Source organism: Charadrius vociferus, unplaced genomic scaffold (genome assembly GCF_000708025.1).
Source record: "Charadrius vociferus isolate BGI_N301 unplaced genomic scaffold, ASM70802v2 scaffold251, whole genome shotgun sequence".
Lineage (NCBI taxonomy): Eukaryota > Metazoa > Chordata > Aves > Charadriiformes > Charadriidae > Charadrius > Charadrius vociferus.
Window position 1 is genome coordinate 1,773,042 of NW_009646963.1, and position 11,308 is coordinate 1,784,349.

The 11,308-nt window shown below is 44.7% G+C and overlaps 1 protein-coding gene across 1 annotated transcript in view; it reads right to left on the reverse strand.

Moving 5' to 3' along the window:
• The window catches only part of ZC3H7B (zinc finger CCCH-type containing 7B), a 39,587-nt gene extending 31,200 nt beyond the window's left edge, over positions 1-8,387 (reverse strand). Inside the window, exons 1-6 of the mRNA XM_009895283.1 lie at positions 8,335-8,387; positions 6,662-6,695; positions 6,083-6,280; positions 5,037-5,195; positions 1,402-1,482; positions 1,000-1,052 (exon numbers count right to left, since the gene is read on the reverse strand). Of these exons, the coding sequence (XP_009893585.1) occupies positions 1,000-1,052; positions 1,402-1,482; positions 5,037-5,195; positions 6,083-6,280; positions 6,662-6,695; positions 8,335-8,387 (578 nt within the window). The remainder of the gene's footprint in view (positions 1-999; positions 1,053-1,401; positions 1,483-5,036; positions 5,196-6,082; positions 6,281-6,661; positions 6,696-8,334) is intronic.
• Positions 8,388-11,308: the final 2,921 nt, after the last annotated feature.

Consider the following 11,308-nt stretch of genomic DNA (forward strand, 5'->3'; position numbering starts at 1 on the left):
AACAGCCCATGAACGCTCATAAACTAGGTAAAGCTGGGTTACAATACTGTTTCCTTTCAGGCACTGCCCATAAATAAAAGCCACCCCAAAAGGCATACCACTGTGACACAAGGGTACAGTTTTCTCAACAGTGAAAGGGCCATATATTTGTTCTGGAGACCTCAACGCAAAACACCCAACATCCAACACAATATCAGGAAACTTCCCTGAGGAAGAGAAGCTTTTGTCTTTTCATTAAGAAATTATTACTTTGGGAAGGCATTACAGCACTGGAATGAAAGCTGGAATTCAACACAAGAGATAGCAAGGCGTTATCAAAATACCAATCACTAAATTTCAAGTAATAAAAAGCATCTTGGAGTTTTAAATTTTTATTTTTCTAACATACAGGTGGTTTAAGCCCATCACAGCTGAGTAACATGACAGCAGCAAAAAGGTGGCAAGGCCAACACAGTGAGCAGTTACAAAAAGTATTTCTGCATAAAACTTCCCTTTCTTTGACACAGAATCATTTTGGAGTGTTGAGAGCTGCTACAATGTCATGGGTTTTTTTGCGGTAGGCCAATCACATGTGAGGTTGGTCTGGGAGAGGAATAAGATGCTACAGCCAAATTTACCCCAAAAGCTCTCTGAAAACTGGATGCCCACCAATCACTCCACCGCATTCTGCAAAGGTGCCCCTCTGGAGGTGGAACATGCCAGCTGTTGAACACACCACTGTGCATGGGGCCAAGGATGCAAATGCAAATGTAAGCCCAGCTAATGCTCCCTACTCTGGAAAACGCATCCTGGGATTTTACATGACCAAGGCAGCTTTATCCAAGAGTGATAGCAGTGGCCTATCGCCCTCTAGCTCCATCCCAGGGTATACATTTAAACACCAACAATACTCCAGCTTCTTGTAGAGTCAGGTTACTCGTCCAGCCACTGGCGTCAATTAATTGGACCCACTACTCGCTTTTTGCTGCCTGCTTACCTAGCATCTGACCAGATGCGTACCTGTTGTTCTCCCAAAGCGCAGGCCTTTCTCCCACCACAAAGAAGGTGTACACCTACAATGGGGCAGGAACCCCTCATGACCCATCGCACTACAAAACCAGCCAGGCCTCCAATGCAGCAGAGGATCCCACCCTCCTCATCCCATAACAGGGAAAGGACTTGTGATGCAAAACCTCCTTTGTGATCAGGCCACATGTCCCTCTCCTCCAAAAACACAGGCTCCCAGTGCATCAGAGGCCTTTCCTGCAGAGCAGCAATGGGGTTAGAAATGAGTCAAGGTAAAGTGAGTTAGAGGGTCAGGACAAGTATGTGTGTCTGTAACTGCAAAGCAGCACCTCCCACTTCTGCAAAAGTAAATCTGAAAGAGCCAAAGGATAACCTCTAAGAAAAAAGAAGTCATACCTGAGGTCTTTTGTAAGCTTTTCGAACTCTCAGTCCCAGCTTCTGGGCAAGCTCCTGTCCCAGCTGTGTGACGCTTTCATCCTGGGGACAAAAACCATTGGCAGGACACTTTCAGTTTTGCCTTTGCGGCACACACAATGAAATAAATAGGAATGCAGTTATCCACACTGGGCTGTGCCAAGAAGCCTCACTTTAAGACAGCAGCAGGTGGACGATTGCCAGAGCAGCCCTAGGAGAGTCCATGCAGACCTAAGTGCTCCTGTCATTCAGTCCTGCTGGATACTGAGGTTGCACCAGGACCTCCACACACACTCGTTCGATGCTGCAGAAAATCAGAACCAAGGGTCTGCTTCCAAGAAAGCACCCACTCTCTGAAGGCACGGTTCACGAGTTCCACTGGCAAGACAGCTGAAAGGGTCGCCAAGGATGGCTGCTAGCAGCCCCTCATGCTGGGGGCTGATACCGCTTCCACAAGGTCCCCATGTCTGGGAAGAAGGAGCCTGCATGCCTTCCTGCATGCACAGCCTGTGAACTTTCCCTCTCTGCCATCCACAGAGCTAATAATCAGTTTTGTTATGCAGACAGTATTCACTAGCTTGTTTTGCTTGTTTGTTTGTTTTTAAAGCTGAAAACAAGATTTTCCAACTTACCAGCTACAAGGCATTTTCACCATCTCTGGCTCCGGTTAAACAGCCTCAGCTTAGTCAAGCAGATCCTTCTGCTTTCCCTGCTGCATGCTATTTATCATCCTCCCTGCTCACTGCCCATGCCCACTCATACATCAACATGGGCTTCAGACAAAGTTCTGGGCCATGCTCCATTCCCCTGCCCCATACTCTCCAGCTCTGCCTAGACTAACAACCTGCCACAACCTTCTTCACTTATTTATCACCAGCAATTCCTTCCTCTCTCTCCCTGTTTGCAAAAATATTGGAGTACTTTAACAGTTTCTTCAAAAAAGAAAAAAATATCTGCCCAACCTATTGTGATATCCCTCCTTAATGTCCCAATGTCTCCCGCATCTCCAACCTTGAAGCTTGCTCTCTTCTCTCTACTTGCCATGCTGGTCTTTCCAACCTCCTTCTCCCTCAAGGTTCATCCTTTCCCTTTCAACCCCTCACTATCCTCAGGTCCTTCCACTCAACAGTATCAGGAACATTTTCCTTTAATTTAGAGTGCAACTTTTTGACTGTGCTTGCTCCCCCACACCCTCAACATTGGTCTTGTCACCATCTTCTCCGAACTCAGTGAAGACAGAATCTATCTCGTCCATTTCCTCTTCTCTCTCCATCTTACACCCCTTCAGGATGTACCTTCTTCTGAAACTGTCCCTGCACCTTCCAGACGCATCTTTTTGGTCAAATCTCATGGTCAGTGCTCCTTCCTCACTCTCTTCCATGTCTCATATCTTTCTAACACCACTCATGTTTTCATTGCTCTGTTTGCCTCTGGTGATTCTGTCTTTCTAAACACTCTCTCAGGTGTCTTCTGAAGTCTGCCATTTTCTCGCTCCCTATGGAAAACTCACCAGAAAGACCTCTGATGTAATTTCTTTTCATCAGTCTCGTACTCATATCTACCAGGTTTACCCTATCCAACTCCACATGCCAACATAACTCTGAGACATCTTAGATTCCTGGACAAGATCAAGAATGTATTTCTCTCTGAGCTGCCTCCACTTCCTTTCCCAACAACACAGTTAATTGTTGTCCTTCCTGTGCGTGGGCCTGAGGTTTGGGGGTGGCGGTCACTTGCTCTTTGTCATCCCCAAGATCTTCCTTTAGCTTTCCCTTCCCTCAGCCAAATGCCACCCTCAGGTGCTTACTGCCTCCCACCTAAATGAGGGGATGCTCAACAAGGGTGTGTAATATGCTTTCCTCCAACACCCTAAAAAACCCACGCCCTATCAGAAAAAGCACACCACAGAGGAGTATCAACCTCACCATGCTGGGAACCTCTGCAAACTAGCAGCAGTGAGTATCTGCACCCAGAAACAAGTTAACTCTGCGCGACAGTGAGTCAACTGAGTGGGAGATCCCTCATCACCGGAACTTTTAATACATTCTCTGCTTTGACTGCAACAAAGCTCTCGGCTGTTAGAGCAATGCAAGCTGGAAGTACCTGTGTGCTCCACAGGCTTAGCAGCTGGTGTAATGGAAACAAGAGTGAGACGACGGATAGTATGACTTGCCTTTGATGCAGAGAAGGTTGATGATTTCTGTTAATCGGGTAATATGTCAATGGGGTATGTTAAATTACAAGACTGAATTGTTTAAAATAGGGAATGCAGATCACTCGATATGGAGTTTGTAAGGCTGAACTTTCCTGCCACACAGAAGTTTGATAAGGTGTTTGTAGACCTACAATGATTGTCATGATAATAATGGGAGCTATGTAAACATTAGGAAGAAGTTTTTCACTTTGAGGGTGGTAAGGCACTGGAACAGGTTGCCCAGAGAGGTTGTTGAGTCCCCATCCCTGGAGGTGTTCAAGGCCAGGCTGGACGTGGCCTTGGGCAACCTGGTCTACTGGGAGGTCCCTGCCCATGGCAGGGAGGTTGGAACTCGATGATCTTCAAGGTCCTTTCCAACCTAAACCATTCTATGATTCTATGATAAGTATATGGTTAAAAATTAAATTAAATTAATTTCTACCGCAATGTGAAATATAGCCAGATATGGCTTTACATGAACACATATATTAGATGCTTTTATTTATAAAAGGGTTTGTTCAAAAAACAGTTCTTTGAAACTTCCCTAACATGACACCTTCAATGTGATTTGGTCAACTTCTGCGAAGTCAAAGAAACTAGAACTTACAAGCAATACAAAAGGAATAACTAACTGCTAACAACACTTCCAAAGATTGCTTCACTAACACTAATAATAAAAAAAAGTTAACTCCCCCTGCTGAAGTAGATGCATTTTTTTGTAATAGCATTACTGTGATGGATCAGAACGACATTTAGCAAAGACAAGCAGTGCTCCCTAGAATCTGTCTAATCATATTCTATTTCCTGTTCAATATTTGGCCTAAAAGGACACTCAACAAAAGTACTGTCAGGAAAATATCTAGGGCCTAGCATATGCAGATAGTCCCCTCTGAACGCAAAAATTTACACATCTGTGCACATAAAAATAACTGAGGCATGTGACATCAAGGACACCTTTGTCTGTCAGACAAGAAATAAAAAGATTTATCAGCTTGCCTTAGCAATCAGTAAGTAAAACGTGAGACATTTTTATCTACAACAGGAAAAGTATACATGTTTTCCTTTCAGTGCTCCAGTTCCCATTTGTACCATGCTCCTAGTTACTCCCATTGGACATATAAAACCAGTTAATTAAAACAATCTCCTGGCCTTAGTTCACATTTTATTAGGGTAGGGTTTTGCTCTTCACAAACAGGTCACCAAACCTGTCGTCACTAACTGCCGAGGGTGACTTGGACTGAAGAAACATGGGAGGTCAAACATCATCTTCGAGTCAGAGACACAGAATTTCTGGGCGTAAGCACGTTCCCAAGAACAGACAAGCTTCCCCTTCCACTATCCTCTGGCCTCACACTAAGCATGTTACGGAGGAGGAAGGTGATGAGCCAAAGAAATCAAGATGAGCTGTATGTCAATAACTTACATGAGGGAGGGACAGCAAGCATCGGCTATTGCACTCGTATGCTTCTTTGTGTCTTCCAAGTTCATTTAAGGAGCGGGCTTTCCGGAAGAGCCCTCGGATGTTCTCCTTGTCAAGACTTAAAGCCTTCTCACTGTCTTCCAGTGCTTTCTCATACAACCCCTGCATGGAAGAGACCACCTCGAGTCAGTTGAGGCACAGGAGACTAACCCTTCCTCCTGTGTGAATGCAAATGTTTTATCTCTCAGCAGAAAACAGGAATATAAAAGGCAGTTGGAAATATATACTAACTCATGCACAGACCAGCATACAAACACACAAAACCTACAGTAACAGAACATTTTGTAAAGTCTTGCAAAACTCAAAACACTTAAAAGTCAGTGAATGCCAGAATTACGGCTGCTTGAGCAACCTTATCTTGTCTCCCCCTCTACCTTGGGCATGTGACATTTGATAGTCTTTAATTATTCGACTGCTTTCTGATTTTCTTCATGGGACTCAGCCTCATTACGAACAGGATGGACCTGCTCTGGGGTTGTGCCATAAAGGAAAGCTGTTAGATTCCTCAGGAAAATCGAAGCACGCTGATTTTTAGAGCCTGAGTATCGCAGAATCCTTTCCCATGTGTGTGCTGAAAGTTCTGTCAAGACCTAAAGCCTTCTCACCGTCTTCCAGTGCCTCCCCTGAGAGGGCAGGAGCCTCCAGAGCCTCAGACAGTATTTTTCAGAGAAATACTCAGTCAACACTGGAAGGCACTGGCTCTCTCCAACCTCCAGGTTGTACTAACTCCTCGCCAACGTGGACCAGAACTGCATTCTCAGCACCTCAGGACTAGCTCCCTCTCCTTCACATCCTTTCTCTGGTCTCACAAGACACAGTGGAATAGTGGGGAGGTCCCAGAGTTTTGTGTGTGTCACTATCTCCTCCAGTGTTGGAGAAGGGATCAGACAAAATCAACTGAAATCCCTCTAGACAGCTTTTCCAATTGCATGGCACTACAACAATGATGTTCTCCCTGGCCCCTGTGGATGACTTGGGAAGGCACTCACCATGGCAAAGTAGCAGGCAGCTCGGTTGACATGCAGCTTGCACAGGAGTTCCTTTGGAATGGTCACCTCATCGGAGGCTGCGTAATCTGCCACGTTCAGCCCTTCTACATACTGTACCAGCGAAAGCTTGAAATCCTTCTCTCGAAACAAATCATTGCCCTCTGCAAACAGGTTTCTCACCAGCTTCTGCAAAAAGGCCTGGGCAGCAGGAAGAGAGCAAATAGGCTGAAATGGACATTCAGAGACAGGCGAGGTTTCCCAATTTCCCATTCCTTTCCATGTGTTTTAGCAGACTTCCTGCCTGCTAAGATTCTCCTGCCTTCCCACCCTCCTGTAAAACATCGGTCTTTTGGTTGACGAGAATAATCCAGTCAAATCTCCTTTCTTCTTGAACACTCAAGCATCTTCTCCTTTCCCTGAAAGTTGTCATTGTCAGAACCTTAAAAGTTTAAGTAACAGACAAATTGTGACAGACCATCCCACACTCTCCACTTTTGGTATGTAAACTAATGGCTGTGCAACAGAATAAATCTTGCTAATCAGAGGGTTCCCAACTTCAGAAAACAAATTCTTCATTACCTCATAATCTTCTTGGCTTAGGGGTAATGTGGACCTGGAAAAAAGAAGAGAAAATGCTCATGAAATAGGCATCCATGCAAACAAGGCCTTTTGTCTGATGAAGAAATCATCTTTCTGGTCTTGTGTTGATTATCTCAGTGAGTTACTGAACACTTTATTTCTTCAAAAGCAGCTGGGGCAAAGAACACAATTAGGGAGCATTACACTCAGTGATGGCCACAGTGGTGTCATGGGATGGTCAGGTCTCAAAGGGATTTGAGACTAGAGGTATTTTATTCTCAGCTATTTTCTGCACATACACAATCCTCTATAATGCACCTTCAGACAGCCACCTAAAAAAAAACGCCTTTGAGGAAGTCCCATGAGAGACTGCCACAGAGAACACAAGCGTATTTTAAGTGCATCTGGCTCTAATGAGAGGCACCAGACCGACACTCCAAGACCTCCTCAAATCCTCTGTGAGAACAAAGATATTCAGTGATAAATGAATTTCTTTCCTCTTTGTTAACTTAGCCAAATGCCTTTAGGCCTACACCACAAAAGGAAGGAACAAAACAGTACAGGTTCGGGGGGCCATTTCAGTCCAGCTGTCTTGGCCAAGGCTGCCAGGCTGTGCCAAAAAACTGGCAGTACTTGTGTGGATAACACCTACCCCACAACAGCACTGAGACTTAGGAGAAAGGTTCTGTTCTTCAAATCAGACCATCCAAGTCATCCAGGCTTGGTCCACATTTATTTATTTTTTCTCTTAAAGGAGAAAACAATAGGCTCTAGAGAAATCTTAGTAGCTTTCACAGCCCTCCTCACCTTTGAAATACAATACTGTATACATGATCTTATTGGTCAGAGAATAAACTTTTTTTTTAGATTTCATCTAATCTAATCATCATCTGCTCCTTAAAAATAACTACAGGAAATGCCATGGCTCTGTAAGAAACATTAATTCTGCTTAGAAAATTGGAGTACCCCTCTTTCACATCAAAACGAGCCAACAAATACCCCTGGGTCAGACTTCAAGATACACTGCAGAAGCATGAACAACACCCCGTACTTCTAAATAATTTTCTTTCCAGGAATCTTGTGCATTTTTATAAATGTACCAAAATAAACCTCACAATTGCCTCCATGAAACGGGGTTATCAGCCCCATCTAGTCTCAGACTGGGGCAAAAATACCATTGCCATGCCACAGGATATAAATATGTAACATGGAAGATTTGGCTTTTTTTCCAATTGTAGATGCACAGATTTCAGCCATAACTGCAGGACTCAGAGCAGACCTTAAAAAAAAACCTAAATGAATCTGATCACTATCTTCCTACTTCCTTACTCGCCATGGAATCTGGACCTGAGTCTGAGGCCTTTGATAACTCAAACACTGGAGAGAAAAAACACTACTGTACTTTATTAGGAAGTATTTGGACTTGTAATTAACATCCTGGAACTGTAGTGGAGGGCAAACCCCAAGGAAATTAAAATGATAAAATTTCAAATGTAGAGAGCTGGCAGGACAAAAAGCACCCTGAACAATCATGGTGAAAATCTTCAGGACCAATATCTCTTTCCTATGGAGCAGACCCAAAGCGGTGAATAGGAAGAACTCAGTTCCTGCAATCCTCAATACAAAAACAACCGCCTCCAAAGCCACAGGAAACAATGAGGTTGTCCACTTACTGAATGAATTGGAGTCCTTTCTCTATTTCTTGTTTTCTCTTCTGTCTCTCCATTATAGTTGCTGCAGAGAAAGAATAAAAAGAAACAACACAAAATGAGACACTTCAGATCTTGCTGGCAATTAAGCAGCACAGTATTTTGTGTGTGCCTGAATTTACTACTAACAAAATGTTCCAGACCAGATGCCCTGAACACCAAAGTCCATGATTTATCCACACTGCAGATACAGAACAGCAAGCAGCTCACTACCAAGTATCTGCTTTTTCTCACATGCCACCGCCAGGATACATGGGCAAAGAGGAATTACTTCAATTTGAGCTCTCTACTTAGGCTGCCAGTAAATAAAGCAATGGGAACCAACTGTGATCACGACTGCCTTCTAGGAAAGGGAAAAAAAAAATCAACATTCCACCTGCACTGGCAGTTATTTCAGTAATTTCTGCTGGGACCCCCCCACGATAGGCAATTCTGACCACTGTTTATCTGGGCTGGATTTGAACTGGTTTAGTGCTCAGCATACGAAACAAGTATCTATGTAAGGTGTCTGGAGGCATATCACAAAAAGAAAGAAGGAGATGGAATTGCTTGTCATGGTCCACATAAAAGGACAGCAACGAATCTATGCAATGGGAATTTCATGCTGAAAATCAGCAGGCAAGAGCAGCAGAGACTTGGGAACGCACCTTCGGAGGGGGGACAGGGCTCCATCCTGCAGTGTTTTAAATTGGGGTGGGCAGCGCCTGAAGAATGCTCAAGAGAGAGTTATCCCCATTTAGTCAGGGACACAAATGGGCACAGTAACTTGTCTGGGTTTCACCAAATCCAGTTTGGGTTTCTGGTGAGCACAGACAAATAAGTAGTATGATGGAGCCATTTTGGAGTAATGTTCCTTTTCTCAACTAAAATGGGCTTGAATCATGCCATTAGATACATGAGTGTCATCCCCTGCAGTTTGGGAGCAAATCTTAGAATGGTTCCCCCCTGACATCTCCCTAAGGTACACAGGTCTGCCACACAAGAAAAGAAAAGTAAAAGGAAGGGGAGAAGGGATGACACGTTGCGTCAAAATAGAGTTGCTGGTGACAGCGAATTTCTCAGCCTTGCCATCAACCAGCTGTGATTACAAACAATGCTCAGCATTTGAGGAACGGTAACTTGAGGACAAAGGCAGCAAGCACAAAAACACTGAGACAAGATGGAGCTGAAGACACTGTGCCATCCCAGCCTGGGATCGCCTCTAAAGACATCATGAAAAAAAAAAAGTCATTTCTCTAACTCTACAGTATAACAGCTCCCTTTTATATTAAGACCATCCCTATCGTTCTAAGGTATCTTACCGTATCTATGGCACATTCAGCGTGGAACGGGGCGAAGGGACCTTTAAAGTATGTGAAAATCAATCCTGACAACTCAGCGAGCCCTTATTGATCGTGCTCTGCTCCATGCAAAATGTAGAAGAATTGATACCTGCCCTTTACCAAGAAGGAGAGTTGGGGGAAGGGGGAAAGGCAGGAGCAAAAGAAAGACCAGAGAGCAGCGGTAGCAGAAGGAAGCAAGAGCCTGAAAGTGACACTGTGCAGTTTGTAAGTCATCAGACATTAAATTTGAGAGCAATCTGGTCCGAGCAGCAGGTAGAAGATTTTAAGCAGCTGCATTTGGAACGGGATGGGCAGCACAGCAAGAAAGGGAAAGCCAGCAGACAAGGTGAGTGATGATCAGCATCTCTATAAAGGCTTTTAACAGAAGCGATGGTGAAGAGCAGGTAGACTTCAGTACAACACCAACAGAAGGCCTGGAATGATTTATAAATAGCCTGGATAATGAGCAATCAGGAAGAAAGAAGGAAATTTAACAAGGAGACTGTGAGGTTAATATGATCACTAACGCTACAGGCAGACCGGCTTGGGGGGTAGAAAAAAGAGACAGAGGCAATTCATTTGATATTTCTCCTTGCATGAAATTCTACAAAGACAGAAGAAGTAAGAGAGAACAGAAAAGGTGAAGAGGAGCAGTAGGAACCATTTCCACATAGACAGTAGTGAAAGCCAGGAAAGAGGACAGAGCAACCCCAGAGCAGTGTAGGAGAGAATTGTGAGGGCCATCAGAGACAAGAGGGGGGAAAGAGCCACCACATGAAATGACAAGAGATAAACTGGGGGGGAGAAGAGGAGTTAAAAGGTCAAGGAGACCCTCACAAAGGCTGATGGCGGAAAGGACAGGGAGGAAGGAGGAATTTCTAGCTGTCTGGGCCCAGAGTGCACTAACAGGCTTTAAATGCCCCAAACAGACTCATCTCAGACCCTCACTCACACACCTTCTGCCCGTGGTCTAGGAGCTCCACGTAAGCTCAGGTCCAGACATCCTGCCTCATCTGAGCTATATTGTAGGTATACCTGTCCTCAGTCCTATCTCCTGGACAAACCTTGGACCTATGCTGTAGGCAGCCTGTCTCCAGTCCTGTCTGTGGCACCATCTCCTACGAATGGACTTGCTGGGTGGACCCTGGACCCAATTCACCACCTCATCTTCATTGGGACTGCTGATGGACACCTGCTATCAGCATCTTGTACTGCCTGCATTGTTCAGGTATGGTGGGACTGTACCCTACTTAGTTAGAGCACTGCTGGAGGCTGTCATCACCTTTGGCTCCTAGCTTGTCCTCCCTGGAGGAACAGCCCTACTCCTGCTGCTCCCTGACATGAGCCACGCTGGAGAGAACAAAAGCGTGAAGCGGCAGCCCACAGATCTGATGAAAAGGAAGATTATTGGTGACTGTGGGGAGAGCAGTTAAACACTGGCTGGTCATCACAAAGTCAATGGCTGCACTCCAAAAATGCTGTGGCACACCTTCACAATTGTGTATATCCACAAAACAGATCATCACCTTGAAAAGCTTCTGATATGCACAGCCTACTTCAACCTTGGCTTCTGAGCTCAGCTCTTAAAATACTACTGCAAGGAGTGAAGAAGAGAT